The sequence below is a fragment of the Corvus brachyrhynchos genome, unplaced genomic scaffold (genome assembly GCF_000691975.1).
Source record: "Corvus brachyrhynchos isolate BGI_N302 unplaced genomic scaffold, ASM69197v1 scaffold44, whole genome shotgun sequence".
NCBI lineage: Eukaryota > Metazoa > Chordata > Aves > Passeriformes > Corvidae > Corvus > Corvus brachyrhynchos.
In genome coordinates, this window is record NW_008238359.1 from 2444777 (window position 1) to 2465458 (window position 20682).

The 20682-nt window shown below is 40.2% G+C and overlaps 1 protein-coding gene across 7 annotated transcripts in view; it reads right to left on the bottom strand.

Annotated features, from left to right (window-relative positions):
* The window catches only part of TENM4 (teneurin transmembrane protein 4), a 1563774-nt gene that overhangs the window by 156261 nt on the left and 1386831 nt on the right, over positions 1–20682 (bottom strand). For all 7 annotated transcript variants that reach the window (XM_017735917.1, XM_017735920.1, XM_008634916.2 and 4 more), the window contains 2 exons: positions 16607–16821; positions 10986–11196 (listed from right to left, as the gene is read on the bottom strand). In XM_017735917.1, the coding sequence (XP_017591406.1) occupies positions 10986–11196; positions 16607–16821 (426 nt within the window). The remainder of the gene's footprint in view (positions 1–10985; positions 11197–16606; positions 16822–20682) is intronic.

The following is a 20682-nucleotide window of genomic DNA, read 5'->3' on the forward strand; positions in this document are numbered from 1 at the left end:
TTGCTGTGAGGGAGGAAGGGCACAGGGAACAAGGCAGCAAGCAGGTAGATTCCATGGTTCATATCTGACCTTGAAATCCTCTGTCAGCCACATCAGTGCCAGAGAGCCATGACGAGTGCCCAGTACAGTACAGTGAATTACACTGCCTGGGAGAGTGAAGGGACACCACATTATTTCACCTTACTCTTTGCTGCTGTACTAGACCAACCTAAACAAGCCACATATTCTTTTTCCTGGATCTGCTTGTCCAGGATAAAACTGACACCTACAAGCTCACTGCAATAACATCTCTCTTTCACAAAAATGCTCCTTGTCACTGCCTCGACTACGTTAGCAATAATTTTAATAGGAAGTCAGGCAGTATAACATGAAAGGCAAAGAGGATTCTGAAGCTCTGTGAACACATTTAATTTACTTCCCAGTTGCAGAGCTTGCAGTCTTGTTTATTTTTCAAAGGAATGATGCTACCCAATTGAATTTCACTGCAGGAGAGGTTGGATGCTAAGCCTGGAGAACTGTCACCTGCCCTTGTAATTGTGATAACAATGCCAAGGCAGACGTGGAGGTGAGAGGGGATAAAACAGGTTTCAGATGTCTTCAAGCATCAGATTTGACAGTATGAGCCAAACAAAAAAGGCAAAAAAAGTAAGGAGGAAGAAAATGCCCTGGAAACAAAGGAAATGTGGAAATGCTAGGTCTAGTATTCTCTTGCTCCTCCTCTTCCTTCCCCAGACGAAGCTTTAAAGGACTGATTCCTTCTTATAGTACATCGTCACCTGCTGAGATTTCAATTTTTCTGCTTCATTTGTGTTTTATACAGCTTTTATACTTCTAGCTCAAGTAATCCACACCTGGCAGCCAGGGATGTGAAAGTCTTGACAGCATCATGGAAACTCAGTCATTATTTTTGAGTGCTCTTTCACAGCTTCCTCTTCTGTAGGGCACCTAGCGTGATGCTGATACTGCTAATGCCACTTGATGTTGTGCCAGATTTTGACTTTTTTTTCTTTTTCCTAAGGCTGGGAGGTCTGTTTTAATTAAGGACCCACGCACATAACCCTGTTTTGCTCTCACATCCCAGTGGAACTCTAATCTTCACATGCAGGTATAAGGATGCTAAATCAGGAAAAGGGCAACAGGCAGACAGTCCTTTAAACAACTCTTTAAATCGCTCCTGACTGGAAAGTGAGAGAGAAGGACAGTAACCACAATATTGAACTGCATGTTATTCTCCCTCCTCTTTTTTTGTAAGAATGTTTAAAAAAAGCAATTTGCAAGGGCTGATACATGCCCATCTCCATCAGGGTACCGACAACAAACACCCACCTCTGCCATCAGCGACTCTATAGGCTGGAGCATTTTACAAGCTGATGGTGAAGCACAGAAGGTTTGGTGCTCAGAGGCAGTTGGGTTGCTTCTTGAAGTCAAAAGCCACTGATTTTGCCAAATTTCACAGTACATCATGTGAGCACATTTTCCCTTGAGCTGTCTGTACTTCTGCTTTTAGGCCTGGCTTGAGACGTCTATCCAGGTACTCAAACGGCTCTCACCACAATCACATCAGTCTTTCTCACACTATTTCAAGCACATTTGACTTTATGCCCAGCTGGAAATACTAAAAAATCAGCTTTTTTCTGTCCTATTTTTGAACTTCTGTTCTACAGAAAGAGGGACCAAATGGGAATAGTTTGGAGAGTAAATAAAGAAGAGAACAAGCCTGATCATTTCAGAAACCTTTGCCACATTTGGTCTGAATTTGGGTTGCCCTTTGAGAGAGAGCTTTATCTCCCTGATTCATTCCTTTCTCTTACCGCTTCCTTATTAAGAAGAAATCTTTCCAGTGCAGAATGCCTTATAATCTGAAGCTCTCAGATGGTTGAAAGCATAAAGTGTAATGGGATTTCAAAAGCACTTGGGCACTGGTCTATGCATATGATCATTTAACTTGATGGTAAAATCTCCCTTGACTTCACCAACTTTTAGGAAATCCTGCTAATGTATTTCTGCTGTTCATAGGGCTAAACAGGGAACACTGTTTTCTTTCCTTATAATGTGAGCAATGCTAAAAGCATGAAAGGGTCTTGAAACACAGTTCTTAAGGAATCATACACTGACCATCTGAAAACACCCCTCTGTTCCAAATCACTTGAAATGTGATCACAGGTTGGAAGTTAGCTGGGAAAAAAAATTCACTGGATGATTTTAAACAAAGAGTAGCTGGTGGACTGAAGCTTTCTTCTTTTTCCTTCTACAATGCAGCTTCCAAGCACAGTAAGACTTTAATCCATACTTGTAACATAACTATGACATGGCTGTGGAAATCTAGAAAGATACATTGTGAACAGTAATTTTCTTCCTAGATTCCCTTTTTTGCAGTTGGAATGTTTTTAAACCTGAATTGCACTCCAGTAGATGAAACTCTCATATCCCCTATTTGCCCAGGGGATTGCAAAGAATTTTTTTTTGTTCCTTCCCACTCTCATAAATTGTTACAAACTAATACAGGAAACAACAATTATTCAGCCTTCAGGGTTCAACTTCTGGAGCTGCACTAGCAAGAGGGAAGTTACTTCACGTTCAGTACATTACGATTTCTGCTGTCATAGCTCAGGGCAAGGCTAAAGCTAGCCTTGACTTTCATTTTAAATGATGTTTTAAGTTGGTGTATTACAGGGGGAAAAAGCAAACCATTCTTGCATACACACCTAGAGAACTACAAATGTAATCTCATTTGGTCAAACAAGGGCCATGAAACCTTGGCAATGTTATAATTTTGGGTACATAAAAAAAATAAATTTCATTTTGCACCAAGTCTTTAGCTAATATATCCAGCCTGATACTTAAGGATGTACTGGCTGGAATGACTGCTATCTGAGGTTCAGTTAGGTAAGTGCCTGTTGCTAGGGACATGCTCTCAAGCAGGATGCCTGGTCTACAGCCACTGCTACAGAAGAGCCTGAGTCCCCTCTAGGTTCTATGTGAGCCTTGACCCCTGTAGAGATGCCCCCAGTTCCCTGGGGAATCTCAGGTGCCACCAAAGTCCTGTGCTCAGGCAGCTCCATTGAACTCTTGGTGGTCTTCTGTCAGGGCCAAATAAAAAGCAGAACATATGGCTCCCTTCCTGCCTCTTGCAGACTTGCTGCATAAACAGGGTCAAACCTTGTTCCTTCTCAGAGGCTCTGGGAAGCTGTCTAGAAATCAGTTTAAGATAATCTATGAAACTTTTTCTGAGACTGCTGTAGCACTCAACAAAAGAAAGCAGTCACACATCTAATACACAGACCAGCTGCTATCATTTAAAAAGTCAACATATACCAGGAGTGACCATACGGACCAATGTCCTCATCTGCTCAGCCCCTGTACAAAATGAAGATTGGTCCAGTGACTCCTGGGGTGCTGATGTTGTTGGCTTCTGTTCTTTTGTGGTCTTGCATGCAAGCATGTACATGTTAATACAGCCTTTGGAAAATTGAGGCTTTAAAGCTTCTGTTGTTCTAGTACAGAAAGAGTTCTCCTTTTGTTTGCCAAAGCAGACGAGTAACTCCCACAACCTCATTTCTGTGCTGTAGCAGGGGAGCATTCATGGAAAGAAAAGTGTGCACAAAGCTGCTCTAGCAGCTCGGTAATACAACACAGGAATAAAACAAGCTGTGCTTACATTAGCCTGCAGTCTGGGCTGCGTGGAAAGAGCTATATACAAAAGTGTAAAAACGAAAACCATATGCACCGTTTTACACATTTCTCCAGAACCCCTCAGACAGCACTTACATGCCATGTTATTAAGGCAGAATTCTGCTGTTCTGAAACAAAGTGAACAGAAAAACACAGGGGCAGACATGAAAGAAGGAAAGAAAGAAGGAAAGAAAGAAGGAAAGAAAGCAAGCAAGCAAGAAAGAAAAAAGGAAGAAAAGAAAGAGAGAAAAGAAAGAAAGAAAAGAAATAAAGAAGAGAGAAAAGAAAGAAAGAAAAGAAATAAAGAAAAGAGAAAAAAAAGAAAGGCTTTAATTTGGTATTAAATAATGACCCTAAAACTAAAGCAATTATCTCAATCAATAAACTTTTTGTACAAGCTCTGTCAGATCAAGAGAACTTGCCTGCCCCAACACAGCACACCAACATGCAAGTTCAATGCTACCAGTCCATGTAAGTACAGATGTAGGCAAAGCTTTTCAAAAAGACAAATCTACCTTTGTTTTTCTACCACTTTAAAGCATGATTAAAACCAGACAAAATCTGGAACATTAAAGACATTCAGATGTCTAACTTCTACTGAGACGAATACTTACTGGCATTCAAACAGTCTTTAGAAGCATGGCCTAATTTCTTTTATACAACAATATAAATGAAAGTATTTGTCCATTTTTCTATTTTTCCCACCCAAATAATCACTTGTTATCATAAAACCTATTGAAAGAGGAGTGTACTTATAGAAATCAAAATAAAAAAATAAAGAAAAAGTTCAAATCTAACATTAAATAAATTATTGCGTCTCTGCTTTAAAACTAAGCTAGCTTTACACATTTTAATGTTCTATTGCTAGCTTTTATTCATAGATCAAGGAAGAGATACACTCAGTACAGAAAGAGCAGCCATGGAATTTTTCACAGCAAAGCATCTGACCTTTACAGGCCTCTTATTATTTAATTATCTTTGAGATGTGTCCCTAATTTCCTCTTTATTAGAAATGCCTTACGTCTTCAATAGAAAAATCCTGAAATAATAATTTTGCCTGCCATTATGGCTTGGGAAGCAGGGTTATTATCTAAGAATTGTTTCAGACACTTGCAGAGAGAAAAAAGGTCATTACAAGTAACATCTAGATTTGAAACAATTGGTCTGACTTCCTGTTTCTTGGAAGTGCTGTAGGTCTAAGCAGCAGCAGGCAGAAAGCTGCAGTTAACATTTAGGGAGCAGTGTACCATCGGATCATGGACAAACATTGCTGACTGAAGCTGAAAGGAATTTAAGAACCAGGAGGAATGTTTGATCTGTTAGGAGTTGTCTGAAAAGGCAGACATGGAGATCAGCTCCAACACTGGAACATGCTCACCCTCTTGGCTCACTTCACTGGGAAATGAGGCTGTTCATCAGTTTTGAGGAAGAACGTGGAAAGATTAAGGGAGCACTGATAAAGCTGCTGTTGACTTCCAGGTGTTAGTTTTAAGGGTTGTGTCACTATCCACCCAAAACCATCATCACTGTTTTACCAAGAATAGCAAACAAACTCTGGATATGAGGAGTGCAAATTAATGTGAAAAGTTTCACCTCTGCACAGCCCTCTTTCCATTTCCAGATCCAGGCTCAGCCCATGTTTGCTTTTTATTAAGCCCTATAAAGAGAACAGACTTACACATGGGCTGGATGAAAGTGAAATCTCACCAAGCACACTACTACACCTGCTTGGAGTGGGGAATTCTTGCTGCTCACAAAGCTCAGGCAGAGGGAGTTCACCCCACACTTCTTGTGATACTGTGCCTATCAGACTGGGCTGGATTTGGCTGAGATGGAGAGGGCAATCTCCTGTCTTCTTGCCATCCTTCTGTACGGACTAGCTCAATTCTCACAGAGGACCTCACACTCTGTGGCCAGCTGGACGTTTAGTGGAAGATACTTTGCATAACCTGAACCTGCTCTGAGGATAAGCATTTTCAGTCAAGCAGACCTGTCAACACAATGTCATTCAAGAGATCAAATACACAAGGAAAGAAAAACCTAACACAGCCTGGCAGTGACTCATAAATGCATTTTTTGCTTTCTACATGAATTGAGTGACTGTATCTTTTCTAAATACTACCTGAGACCTATGAGCTTTGCCACACTCAGAGAAGCTAGGTAAGAGCTGAAAGCAGGAAACAAAGCATCAAAAAAAAGGGTTGGCAGCAACAAGAGAGTAATCAAAAAAAGCACTGCTCATCTGACAGAGTATCAGATGTCTGCTTGTAGAGGGGTATACAGAGCCAAAGTCAAAAACTATTTGCAGAGCATGCAAAGCTCTGCTGTTATTTTGTACGAGAGAGATCGAAAATCCATCAAAAATTAAATGATTTTTCTTCCTGGCACAGTTCTCATATGTTGCTGTATTTCTTTTTCTGTGCAGAGCAAAAAAAGAGTTGTGAGTGTGGGCAGGAATGGGTTACTAACTAATTATCTGCAGAAGGTTACCACAAGGTGGAAGTCCCCCTCTGACACAGAAGGGCTAAGATGACCACACTCATTCAATAGGGGAGAACTGAGCACTTCCACGGAGCAGCTGGAGTCTCATTAACAGCTAAGGAGATCTGATTCAGCAAAGTACTTGCTGAACTTTCAGCCTCTTAAGCCTAAGGAGAAGTTCAGAAAAGGGTAGCTGGGACATTGAAACCACTTTTCCTCATTCAGAGTTCTGAAGATCTAATAGTGCATGGGGGACTTTTAACTGAGGCATTAAGGAGCCAAAAGAGAAGTGCAAGCCAGAACAGATCACACCCCATGTTACTCTGCACAGTATCCTGACTCCTCAATATTTACATGAAACCAATTTAGATTTTTCCAGACATTAGCAAAACAAGAATAAATAACATGAATGGTTTTGAGACTCCAAGTGGATCACACTTCTGTATCCTTTCTGAAGTGGAAATTGCTAGAGTTTAAGTTAGCTTACACATAAGCAGCAAAAGCAAGGGAAAGAAATCTGAGCTACTCAGACTCTTCCTTTTCCCTTTGCTAAGAACAAGCTAAACACGAAGGCACTTTCACACAGTGCTAAGGAAGTCATTCTTGTCACCTCTCATGCAAGGATTCCCAGTCCGATGCTTGTCCCCGTGCCCTGCAATTGCTCCTCTGTGACCTCAGTCCTACTGTGAAGGAATGTTCCTCTGCTGGTATCATTCCTGAGTGTGAACTGCTGTCCCAGGGACTGCATGGGGTGGGCTACATTCTGGGCTATTGCAGGAAGGGCATGTGCCTTTTGTTTTATATTGCCAAGTGCTGTATGTGCTGGCAGCCCCTTATAAATCACACCTGAGCTCCTCTTGCACTTTAGTGGAGGAAACTACTTACAGTAGGTTATTTTTACCTACTGGTAATGGATGGTAGAGGGGGCAGAAGGAATGATCCTTTTCTTAAACTTAAGCATTGTCTCATGCAGAAGATACAAGTAAGATAAAACCTTGCATCCTATCCTGGGTGTTCTACATGTGTTTCCTGTTGCTTGCTGGGTGACATGCTGGCAAACAGCGATGCTCTCCTCTCACAGACAACTGACTTTGCTCTTCTTTTTGATTTCTCAGTGGCCCTGCACAGCTGAGCCTGCCTGAGCTCAGCAGTAACAGCTGCTGGAAGACACTTTGACTCCATAGACGCTCTTTTCAGGTTCTCAGATGTTTCTTGCTTCTACTGAGCAAACTTTTGGCCAAAATCTCTGTCTGAGATGTGCTGATTCCATCTGATCCCTGAGCCTACTATTTTGCTTCACTTAGACATGATTGCTCTAAATAAATTACCACTATCAGGCTGATAGTAGCAGATTGTAAATCCACAAGGTGCTTCTCAAAGAAGTGTTTCTATTAGGAATTTCGCAAAGTGCCACCAATGTAATTTAGAAAAAGGTTAATTTATTTTTGAGAGACCTTGACTGTCCATTCCTTTATAATGTAATGAATTGTAATTCAGAAGAATAGGATATAAAAATACTATTAAAAGCTGAAAACTCTTCCAGAATAATCTTTTTACCTCCACCTGAATTGTCTGTATTATTCAGAAGTATAAGCTCTGACAGGCATTACAAGGCTGTATTCTCCCCAGGTTTACATTCCGTGCCATGTAACAGGCACACATTTTGACACCACCTTAACCCTTCAGTGATGATGATTCCACATCGTTTTAGAAAACAGGCCAAGTTGCCATCTCCTGCCCTCAAAATCTGTGCTCATGTTCCTGAGTGGATTTAGTTACAGCTTTATTGCATTCCAAAGCTGTATGATGGACAGCCTCACAATTTATGAAATTAACTGTGTGTTATCAAACTGGGAATACAGATGCTTTTTCCATTTTTCTCTAGTTTTCACTAGAATAATGGAAGCCAAATCATTCCAGGCCAGCCCTGCACAGTAATTGCAGTTGATACTGTCATACAGAGCCGGCAATGATTTGCTGGCTCTGAACAGCTCGGTCTGTTGAAACACAGCAGATAAGACTTGGAAAATCAGCACCCTTTCCATCCAACATGTTTATTGCTGAAGTAAAAGCTATGGCCATTTATTTTGGTGAGTCCTCACTCGCAGGGGATGTTTGCCTGAAGCAATGACTGCAGTTTGGCTTTATGAACTTATCATTACGATCACCATTATCAATTTTGTGCTTTCTACTACTATCTGTGATTATTAATTAATGCTTCATTCATTTTCCCAGCAGTTCTATCACCCTCACAGCATCTCTGGGGAAATGTCACTCCCCTCAGTTTTACACGGTGAGCAGCTGAAGCATGAGCCTAGGCTGGGGCAGAATTAGCACATCAGTCAGAATCCAGGAGTTCCAGGCTGCTGGTCCTCTTCTCAGATCACTGGATCCTACTTCTTCCTGCACCACAGCTATACTTTTCAAACTCACTCTTACTGTAAGCCCTATGTTAGTGGAATAATAAAGGGAGATTTCTTGCCACAGAAATCAAATTAAATGGCAGCTTGCCTCTGACAGTCAACACAACTCCTTTGAAGGTTCCTCACCCCACACAGACAGATCTAAGGCTTCCATCACATGTGATTTGATTTATTCTTTTGGTGTTGCAACTTTACACACATTCATAAGCACTGTCAGGTTGCTTTATCCTCTTTACTTGGGCAGTGAAAAAAAATAGTAACACTACAGCACCACAGTATTTATACACTTACAATCTAGCAACCATGTCTTGCCAGACTTCATGAATACACTAGAAAGGTTCTGAAGCATTAGAGTTACACAAAACACCTGACTGTTTGTTTTGTTTTTTTTTAACAAGCTGTTGAAATCTAGATTGAGAAGAAAGGTACCGACTTGTTAAGGCTATTACAATGTTCTTATGGTACTTATACAAATACTGCACTTTTCTGGACAAATTCTAGCCAAGAAGCCACATTTTCCTACCTAAAAATTTTACTTAAGTCTGTTTCAAAACGCACAGCTTGTCCTTTAACAGGTTTTTTTACACTACAGCTCTGTGTTGATATACAGCTGCCAGTGGATAAAGTGATTCCCACTTGTGTGGTAAAAGAAAACTTCCTTGTTTCTGAATCACAGAAACACAGAACGATTCAAGGTCAGCAGGGGATATATTGAACATATCATGGGCTCCATATCGTGGACTGCTCTGCCTATCATGCAGTCATGAAGGTACAGCAGAGCACAAACAAAAAAAACCAGGATTGCCTTGAAGACAGTCTGACATGCTTCTCACCCACACCATTTCTTTGCATTTCAAAGGCAAATTAAGAATGCTTTTTATTTTCTTTCTTGTTGTTTTTCCCTGTATTAGTGCAATGAGGCCAAGAGAAAAGTCTGGCTAGAACACTTAAGCATCACTTTGAAAACAAGAACAAGTAGTGACAGTGCTCTAAATGTGTTTTCTGCTGTTAGAGCCTTACTGACTTTTCTTCCTGTGATGGGAAATTTTGGACTGAAGACATTCTTAGCCAAGGAAAAAAAGCTGCCTTCAGAAGAATATCTTAAGCTTCTGTGGTTATTGTAAGCAAAAAATCAAATTACTAAAGTAAACTAAATGGAAGTAAATCTGCATTCTATAGAGTAAGACTTCAATTTCTTAAGTTAATATACAACTACTTCTAGTGTTGCTCAACTGCAAACAAGACAGAACATCACATTTCCAGGTTTTGAATTTATTACAGAGTATTACAGCAGTTTCCACTTCTGCATTAGATAAACTTTAGTGCTAAAATGGAATATTGGGATGTTAATGACTTTCCTTTAACAAGACCTAAACTTTTTAATTAACCTGCCAAGACAAATTACAGCCCATAGCTCTTAGGTAACTATTGCAGACAGCTGAGACTCAACACCAATGCCTCTGTTGGGAGAGGGATTAATGGCAGCTTTGGAATGAGTCTGCTTTTTTCTACAAAAAAAAGAAGTCCATTAAACACTGCGGCTAGAAGAATGCTGAGTGCTAGTTTTATGGAGTAGTCTTTAAATTACAACCAAATGAATTTAGGTATAGGAACAGTTTCAGCAGGTCAATCAAATTTAAAAATAAATATTATTGAATCGGGAACAGATTCTGATATTTACAGGGTGGAAGAAGAATACTCAATGGGTTATCAGGCACCCACTGGCAGCATCCTTTCCTCCTTGGACAGCAACAAATCCATGCCTGTGAGCTGAACTGACAGGGCATTTTACTGCCAGAGAAGTCAGAAGACCTATTTAGTTAATTTGCTCTTCTTAAGCAATCTCAGCTTAATTCTGTTAGCAAGGAGAAATAGAGATTCCTGTTGCTGTGGTTGCTACTACCAAGTCTTACAGTGCTCTTTATTGGAGTTTCAACCCCAGTATTCTGCCCGAACTCCAGCTTGAGTGATTTTGATGGTGTTCAACGGCAGGACTGTCTCTCACACAGAACTGAAGCATGGTACTGCTGTCTGTTCTTCAATCATTCCTACACCTCTGCTCCAGAAAGAGAAATAAGCCAATCAAACAAACAAAAAATCAAACAAAACCACCAAAAGCCAATTAAATAAAAGGAAAATCAAAGTAAGAAAATACAGCAAGGATTTTCCAGCTTGTAATCCATGTTTGGCACTGGGCAGAATCTCATTATGGTTATAGTTACTTAAAAGGCCTAAAAAATACTTACTCAACATTTAGGGTCTAATAGTATTCAGCACGTTGCTAAATACAATCCCCTTCAAGTATTCTCTCCAAAACCACACAAAGCCATCGTGCAATTCGAGTATGTGCCTTAATACCTGTCCCCAAGGCATATTTAGGAGTTTAGGAATAATAGAGGAAATCCTTACCAATAGCAGTAGTAAGGAAAGAAACCACTTCCGATTCCTTGCCATCATTGTAGAAGGCTAAATGCCATATTCCTGAATCTAAATACTGGATAAATCCTGTCTCGTGGCTGGCCAAGGGCACAAAAGCTCTGTGCTGCCGCTGAGGTCCTTCCAAGCTTCTTGCCTCCTGTGTCAGCAGACGTCTTCCATCAAGGAGCTCAACAAAGTCAAACTGAAACGTAAAGGGAGCAATGTTTGTGTGTGTACCAGGTTTCCTCAAGCTTAGTCTCTTATTCTGGATCTACAAAAGCATCATAAACAGGATTTTCTCTGGTAGCTCAAGTATTTTTCTGGACTACCTGCAAGTAACCATTTTGGAAATAGCTAGTGTATGAATGTATTTTCCTGCAATTATATGAATCATGAAATCATCTTTGTTTAGAAGGTGACTTGCAGCATATTGGCCCTAGTGAGGTGTTCTCACTCTGTAGAAATATAGGCAGGGAAACATGAGACCATGACTCAACTGCACTGTAAATATGGCACTAAGCAGCTTATTTGTTATCTTCTTTGTGTCTTGGCTAATACAGAAAAAAAGACAGAAAACTATATTTAGCCCGACTGGGTTGTGTGCCAGAATTGCTAGGGGTCACCAAAGGAAAAGTAAGAGATATTTTAAAGTGAACTCTGGTAGAGGTTTTGCAGAAGTATTTTGGTTAGCCAGCAAAGGTTTTATCTTAAAGCAGTAGCAAAAATAGTTAAAAGATCACAGAAAATGAAGATGGAAAAGAGATAAACATACAGAAAAGTCCCATTTAAGGAGTGGCTCTAGGTATTTTCCTCAAAAGGATGCATTTACTTTTTGCAACAGTAACTTCAACTGACAACTGCTTTGCTTTAATACCAGTACTGCAACTCCTTTTAGTTCCCTATTCAAATAATCTTCCACTGATTTTTGACAATAATTGTGTTTTGTCTGGTATTATACTAATGGCATGAGGCAGATATAAGCCTAGCAGGCATCACAAATATTAAATGAAACTTATCTAGTCTGACTTTAGTCATGTGTTTAGGTGACCAGGACACCTTGCAAGCAGAATCCAGCAACTGAGGCACTATTCAGCTTTTCTATTTCCTGACTTCACTTGGTTTTGCCTTTCTCATCCAGCTGGTCAGACAAGCTTGTGGCTTTTTTCTGGCAGAAAGATGAAAAACAGGCAGAAAGAAACACCACCACTTATTTCTGAACCTGTAAATGTTGCTGCACTGAATGGCTCCTGAGTGTTAGCTGACTGTGGCACCAATATTTGGGCTGCTTATCCCTTTTCACTTTACTGTAGCAAAATTTGGGTGCTTATTATTAAGTTGCCTGGTATGGTCTTCAAAGTCAACCAAGATAAAGACTTGATGACATGTTCTTTCCTATGTAGCAAAAGTTAAAAAAAGTTAAGCTACTAAGTTAAAAAAAGACGTGCTTATTTCCAACAACATTTTGAGCAATGAGCTATATATGACCTAGCTCGCATATGAAATGGCAGAATTTGCCCGAGGTTATTTTTATTATGTATTTAAAATTGTATCTTTACAGGAAATTAATTTTGAACCTTGGTTTCATTTTTTTTTTCTTTCAGTTGTATTTCAGTACACAGATCTCAAATTTGGTGCTGAAGTGTCTTTTTGAAAATGTAAAAGCTGCTACACCTGCAAAGGTCATTCCTTTTGGGTGTCTATCCAAATTAGATTAGCTAGACACAGAGTTTGTGTGTTGAAAAAATATGATGTAAACATAAATTATAAAAACATATGATCTAAAATCTAAAAAGACAATGTAAGTAGAAATTCTAAACACATGTAATTAAAAATGTACATTTCTGTTTCATCCTTGTCCTGGGGGGCATCAGGCACAGCACCGCCATCCGGGCAAGGGAGGAGATTGTCCCGCTCTGCTCTGCACTGGGGTGGCCTCACTTCGAGTGCCAGGGGCAGCCTGGGCACCACAAAGTAAGAAAAACATTGAGCTCTTAGAGAGTGTCCAGAGGAGAGCCACGAGGATGGCGAAGGCTCTGGAGGGGAAACCTTATGAGGAGTGGCTGAGGTCACTTGGTCTGTTCAGCTGGGAGAAGAGAAGACTGAAAGGAGACCTGACTGTGGTCTGCAGCTTCCTCATGGGGGAAGAGAAGGGGCAGGCACCGATCTCTTTCTTCTCTGTGGTGACCACTGACTTGAGAAAACAGCATGAAGCTGAGTCAGGGGAGGTGTAGGTTGGATAACAGGAAAAGGTTTTTCACTCAGAGGGTGGTTGAACACTGGAACAGGTTCCCCAGGGAAGCGGCCACAGAAGTGTTTGGACAATGCTCTCAGGCACAGGGTGTGATTCTTGGGGTCTCCTGTGCAAGGCCAGGAGTTGGACTTTATTATCTTCATCGGTCACTTCCAACTCAGCATATCTATGATTCTATAAAACAACAGAATGATTTAAGAGGATACTGATGAGCGGTTGGTTTGAATGACACTTTGTGACCCAGGTGTCTGTAGCCACTCTGAGCATGAGCTACTGCCTAGGCTGATGCCTCATCAGGTCTCAGTGTGACCATGCCTGTCACAGCTGAGCAGGACAGTGACAGAGGACATCATAGTGGTGTCTGGGTGCTGGGAATGTCCCAAAAGAGCTTGAGTTTGATTAAGGAACAGGTGAGCTGAAGAAGGTAAAACCAGTAAGAGAAAAACCTAAGTGTTTCCGTTTTCACTTTGGAGCACGATGGAACAGCTTGATCACAGGTAAAGTTCACCTCACCAAGCGCTGACATTTCCATGGCAGCTTGAGTTAGTTTTCTAGAATCACTGGCTTGCAAGTGAAGAGACACTTCTGGGATGCAACCTGCTTCATCGTAAAGTGGACATCTAAGAAATGTCCTGTGGATGGAGCTTACACGCATCCACTTCCTGCTCTTTGTTAGATGTAGTTACTTAGAGCTTAGTGAGATGAAAACAACCTCAAGGCACTCAGGTACAGTGAGCTGCTGTTCTTCCACTCCAGTCTGGGTTATGCTTACTTGGGGCTTCCTGCCAAAAGCAAAAGGTTTTTTTTCACAAATATTTGCAAGATGCTGCTGCAGATGCTGATGACTTTGCCAAGCTACTAGCTACAAGTTGTAAGTATTAATTGAGCCACAAATGGGTTGTGTTTTATTGCATTTTAATACATTCAAAGATTTTTAATAGGCAATTAGTTACTGCCAGCAAGGAAATCATAGATAAAATACCATGTTAATCAATTCAAACTGGACAAATGGAAAAATACCCCCTGCACGCTGTGATGGCCAATCCCTAATATCTATGATTTATTAAAATTTGGCTTAGGTTAAAATGAGTTTGAAAAAGGATTTGATCTAGGAAGATTAAATCTAATAGACCGTAACAAAATTGTGTAACTTACTATGATTTGTTGAGAAGAATGAGAAGAAATGCCTTTTGTTAATAGCAAACTACTTTGGGCTTCTGCATGATGTATTTCTAAGACTACAGAAATTTGGAGCTTACATTTTCTTCGTACTTATTAGTGACCACCACAGTGGTTGGCAACCTAAAACAGAAAACAATCACCACAGCCAGAGAAAGTTTCCCTAAGAGAATTTGGAATAGTTTGTTTGCATGGCCAGGTTTTGGTAGCAGCAGGGGCTGCAAGGGTGGCTTCTTTGAGAAGCTGCTGGAAGCTTTCCCTGTGTCTGACAGAGCCAATGCCAGCCAGCTCCAAGACAGATCCACTGCTGGCCAAGGCTGAGCCCATCAGTGATGGTAGCAATTGTCACCTCTGTGATAACACATTTAAGAAGGAAAAAAATTTATTGCACAGAAGTAATTGCAGCCAGAGAAGAGGGGAGTGAAACTATGCGAGTGGACCAATTATGCAGACACCAAGGTCAGTGCAGAAGGAGAAGGAGGTGCTTCAGGTGCTGGAGCTGAGATTCCCCTCCCTGTGGTGCAGCCCATGGTGAAGCAGCTGTGCCCCTGCAGCCTGTGGAGCTCCAAAGGGGAGCAGAGATCCACCTGCAGGCAGCCCGAGACCCATGCAGGAGCAAGTGGATGCCTGAAAGAAGGCTGTGACCCTGTTCGAAGCCTGTGCTGGAGCACGCTCCTGGCAGGACCTGTGGCCCCATGGACAATGGAGCCCACACTAGAGCAGGTCTGCTGGCAGGACTTGTGACCTCGTGGGAAACCCACGCTGTTCTTCAATGACTGCACTCCATGGAAAAAGTGAGGTCTATGTGCTAAACTTTAAATTTTTTACTTAAACAAATGAAACTATCCGCATAATAACTTCTGTTCCATAACAAAATTTAAGAATGATAATAAGTAAAGTGAATACAGAGTTCTGATCTACAGTAAGTATTATGCTATCATGACTTGAGCTTTTATTCAACTAACACAGGATTTTAAAGTCATAAATGTTTGAATCTCCCTGTGAAAGGAGACTGATTAAAAAAGGGCAATAACAGCATTATTGTAGCACTGAATTTATGATGTGCTGATCCTACTGAAATATTTTAATTCTGCAGAAAAGTAGGCAGAGAAGTGTAGAGTTATGACACCTCTGACAGAAATAAATTGGAGGTGTGTTAATATGAACAAAATACCATATTATCCAGAGAGATAGTAATAAACATACCTGTTTGTTCAAAAACGAAATAAAGGCAGGCTATTTCTATAAATCTCTAATATTTTCAGCTAATAGTAGAGGGCAAGGGCAAGACACACTGACATAAACCTGCTAATTCTTTGATAACATGCCGATGCAAGTGGGAGTAAGATACTTTGCACTGCCAGCGAGTTATGCCCTAATGTATTAATCAATCTGAGTAAGAGCAGCTTAGAAGCTGAAACGGAAAGGAGAGAAAATAATGTATAAAATCCTTACTTAAAGGGATGGCTCTTCAGAGCTTTTCAGAGAAAGCAATTTTTTGATATGGTTTTTGTCAAGGTGTGTTAAGGAAAGCATCTGCTTTCATTTTAATCCTACAGAATAATAACTGGATCTTGATTTCTGCCTAACTTGGTTGCTCTCTGTAAAATCTTGATTTTCTTTTCTTATACACTAATTACTTGGCCCTGACAAACCTCAGTCTAAGCTGACAGCATACAGCCTGGGAAGGGCTGGCTCAAGGCATTCCAGCATGGAAGACAGAAGTGAATCTTGCTCCCCCCTAGGGGTGACCAACTTGCTGCTCTTACCATGTGACGGCGAAGGCAGTGGCTGAAAGAGAGACAGACCTGAGATACACGAATCTGCTTAAGAGAATATTCCTTTGGATGCAGTTTGGGTGTAGCTGCCTTTGTGCAAAGCACTGGATGGAGAAGGTGGTACTTTCTGCTGGTACCACCAGTGACCACCAGCCTCACAAAACCATTCTCCTCTGGCAGCTTGCTGCCTTAGGCAACTGCTGGCTCTGCTCCTGCCTACAGCCCACCAGATTAATTTGTGTAAATTTTGCAACTGTCTCTTGATTCTCCTTCTCTGGATAAATGATCTTTGGCATCTTGCAAGCGTGCAACAAATTCTTGAAAGAAACAGATGAAAGAAAACAATACATCATACAAACATCAATTTAAGACAACATTATTTAATTGAAATAAGGTCCCCTTACCTGTGTGTGTGATGGTGGGAGTCCTTTTCTGCCATAGATGCCAACCAGAGCAGCCTTTCCTAAAGAAACATTGAATTTCAGATGCACTGGGTGGTCGATGAACACCTGAGATCTCCAAAAGATACCAGGAGGGATCTTCTGTGTGGCTCGTCTGCCTACATCAATTTCTCCGGAGTCTATAAAACTGTCGTCTGGAAAGAAACTACTGGGCTTTCCTGCCAAAACACAGGAACAAAATTCTTAAATTAGTCTTACATCCTGGAAGTAATTTAATCATACTGGTGTCTCTGACACTGATCTTGAGGAACAGTCTATTAGTGTCCTGAAGTCTTCACAGTACTTTGTCTAGCCAATCCATAAGATTATGGGAGGAAAACTGGCAGGATAATTTCTGGCTTCAGTAACTGTTTTGTTTGAAAACACGAGCATGGGAAGAGCAACCTGGAGAAAAATGGCCTTTTGTTTGAATTGTAACATCAGAGAGTGTGTAATTACATTACAAAGATAAGAATAAATCATCTGACATTATATTCTAAATGAATATAAGTTTAGGAATGGAGAAGTCATCATTAAATTAGTAACGAGAAGTGTAGCAAGAGTGAGATAGACGTGCCACAGAGTGGAATGGTGGTGTGGAGAACAGCAGCATGAACGATGCCTAAGTAGAGAAAGGAGAATGTTTCTCTATTAAATTAATTCTTGACAGTGGCAACAGTATTTGAAATATGCTGAACTGTCAAAAAAAAGCTAAAGAAAAAAAAGGACTGAGAAAAACAAAGGAGATCATACCCTGCACTTGAGTAATATCTATTAAGAAACATGAGAGGTTTTAATTGGGTTTCAGTATAATCTGTAAAGTGTCCTATTATTATCCGTTTTCTTTCAGAAGACAAATGGAGGCATCTGTTTCTAAAACTACCAGGCTGGAGAGCCTGGGTATTCAAATGGAATCAGTACATGCTGAAATGTCCGAGGGAGTCAGCAGGGAGCTTGGCACCCCTAAAAAACACACCTGAGGAATTCCAGGTTAGAAATTCATACAGTCACAACTCTCAAAGCAGGTGGCTGCTTCAAAAAATCTGGACCCAAAGGAAGACCAGGAAACGAGGGGCAGAATGAAAAATCAAACACCAGAATGTTCCCTTTTCAGCCTGTGCTATAACCAGTGGCCACAGCTTTGGTGCAGGGCACAGGGATGATGAAGAAGGCAACTGCTTAGCAAACACCCTTTATAAAGGACACTTCTAGTGGAAAAGTGTGCAGTAGTGTCACCTGAAAGATTCTGGCTTTCGTAAAGAGAGCAACATGTCACCAACAAAGACTAATTATTTATTTTGGAAATTCAAATAAATTTGTTCTCTTATCTATGTGCCATTACAGCACACACTACTCTGTGTTTCACAGAGCAAACAATTCTAACAAAATGAGAAGGGAACTTCTGGCTACATACATTCTTTTGTAGAAAAATCACATTAGGAATTTTTTTCTTTCAGTACCTACATTTGAGGAATGTGTAAAAAAAATCTTTTCACATCTATCATGAATTCACATCAAATAGTCTCAGAATTTACTTGCCATATTGAAAAGGTGACTGGTAGAACATTGCATTTTACTGTTTCAAATGACCTTTCCTTTAGTATTACATAACGTTAAATACAGTATTGCCTTAAATTTCTCCATATACCATCCCAACACAAACTCTCCAGCAGAAACAGATGTAAATTGTTAGCTGTCTCTGAAAATCAATATAGAAACAATATGCATATTAACTATTAAGGATGGAGAATCTTTCCTTGCAGAACTTTTGGTTCCAGTAACACTAAACCCTGATTTAAAGTCAGCAACTGCTTAAGGACACTGCTGAAGCAGGACTTGATGGCATGAGCTATCTTGAGGTAGAAGTTTTATGCATACCAGCACAAAAGGTGTATATATGCAAAGGCTGTATGTTCACACAAAAAAAGCTACTCTTAATTTTATAAGATCTCCATTTATCTTTGCTCATCACTCTCAAATAAATTCAGAAGGGAAATCTGCTGACTTTTTATCAGTTTTCAATACACATACACATTAAAGGAGATAATCAGAAGCATCTCAGGTAAATGGGCATTCTTTCTGAATCCTGTGCTAATAGAGTACAATTGCACAATGAAAATCAGCCAGATAGATTCTGAGGGGAATTATGTTATCAACTGGATTGATAGTATTTATTTGGTATACTAAAATTTTCTTTTCACACTGTCAGGATTATAGGAAACAGTTTCAATGTCTTCATGCAAAGTTTCTTATTGCACTATTGTAGGATGAAAAGATTGAGGATTCTATTAAAGAAGAGCTACAGACATCACACGTTTTGGTTCAAATGAAGGATATATTTTTTCTGATTACTACTGACATGTTTTATAGATTCTTAGATATTCAGGTGAAAACCTTAAGTATTTGATATGCCCCATGACTGTTCATTAATAAAGATTGTACATCAGAGTGAATCAGGGAAGGTGAGAATTTAATATGACAGATGTTGCTATGCAAGATAGAGCCTGGAGAAAATGAGCACAGGATGTATTCCGTAGAGAGAGCAGCACTTGCTCATGCAAACGAAAATGCTTCTGTGATTGCAAAAGACAGTCTCACAGAAATAATTTCTTGTACACACAATTACAAAGTTTATGTCTCCTCTTGGTGGACACTTGCATGTCTGAGAAGCAGATATCCTAAGAGCTGTTACATCATGTTGCCAGTGGTCGAAGCTTGTCCTGATACAGATGTCCAAGCAGAAGCTCTCTTCACCAGCCTGAATTTAGTCCCTGAAATCCCTCTCTGTTTCATCAGTTTCAGCCTACAGTAAGATTAGGCCCTACGGACTGGATACTTCATAAAGAAAGTACAATGAAAAAGCCATGTCAGCTTCTAATCAGAAATTGGCTTTTAATCAGAAATATCTGACTCCTTAAAATTAACTTCAGGTCTGAATTCTTAATTGGGCTGTCAATTACTCTGCTCTTTCTGCACATTACCTTGAACTTTTTAGTTACCGTAGCAACTGTTCCTAATTTCTTTGGATATCAAAATGAGCTACTTCATTTCAGACCTTGCTGAATCTCTCTGTATTTCCAACAGGATGGTTCCCTGGCCCATCAAAACACTTAAGAACACATATAGCTCTGACTTCAACCACAGTCAATTACATGCTTAAACGTAAGCATGTGGTTAAGTGCTTTGGTAAACAGGGTTGGGCTTGAACAGAGGAAAATGCTGTTCTGGAGCACAGCCACAGATGAGAAGGAATGACTGTTACTGAGAGTTGGCAAGACACTGGTAATGATTCATTCAGATCAGCTCTAAGGATGTTCCTAACACATTCCAGCCTATTTCATTATGATCCGGAAGACATTCAAATATATTTCCATTCTTTTAAAAATAAATTTCAATCACATAAATTCTGGTTTAGAACAGAAGCCCTGCAGCACTGCTAGTCCAGAATTAGTTACATAGTTACCTGATGGCAAGAGAGCTGCATTTGAAGGCTGGACAGTGCACCAAAGATGTTGTTGTGATGTGCTTTTTAGTCAGGACACGGTATTTTCCTCTAGAGCCTACAGATTCCCTAAGATCTATACAAAGCACTCACTTGAGGGGTCTTCTAATGACATAACTAGGCTATTCCCCAGACTCCTCTTTTAACACTTTTAACAGCAGCAATCAAAACTTCTACTCATGTCACTGTAAATGTGGCTAAAATAAAATCAAGTCAAGGTCTTTCACCTGGATGTCAGTTTTGAATACGTCCATTTATTTTCATTTGGACTTTTAAAAGGAAATGGACAGATCAAAGCTAGATGATTCAAAAATGAAACATATGGCAAGTTAGAGGGGAAAAAAAAAGGATCTGTTATGAAGTATTTTTGAGTACAACAGCAGGGCTGTCGGCAGCTTGCTGTACTGTCTAGTAAGGTTTGCTGAGAATAACCTGCTTAGCTGATTTTTCCTTGTAGCAACTTGATGGCAGCCATCAGTTACCAGTAAATACACTGTTTTAAGGAACACACATAATTATGGCCTTTATTTGGACTAAT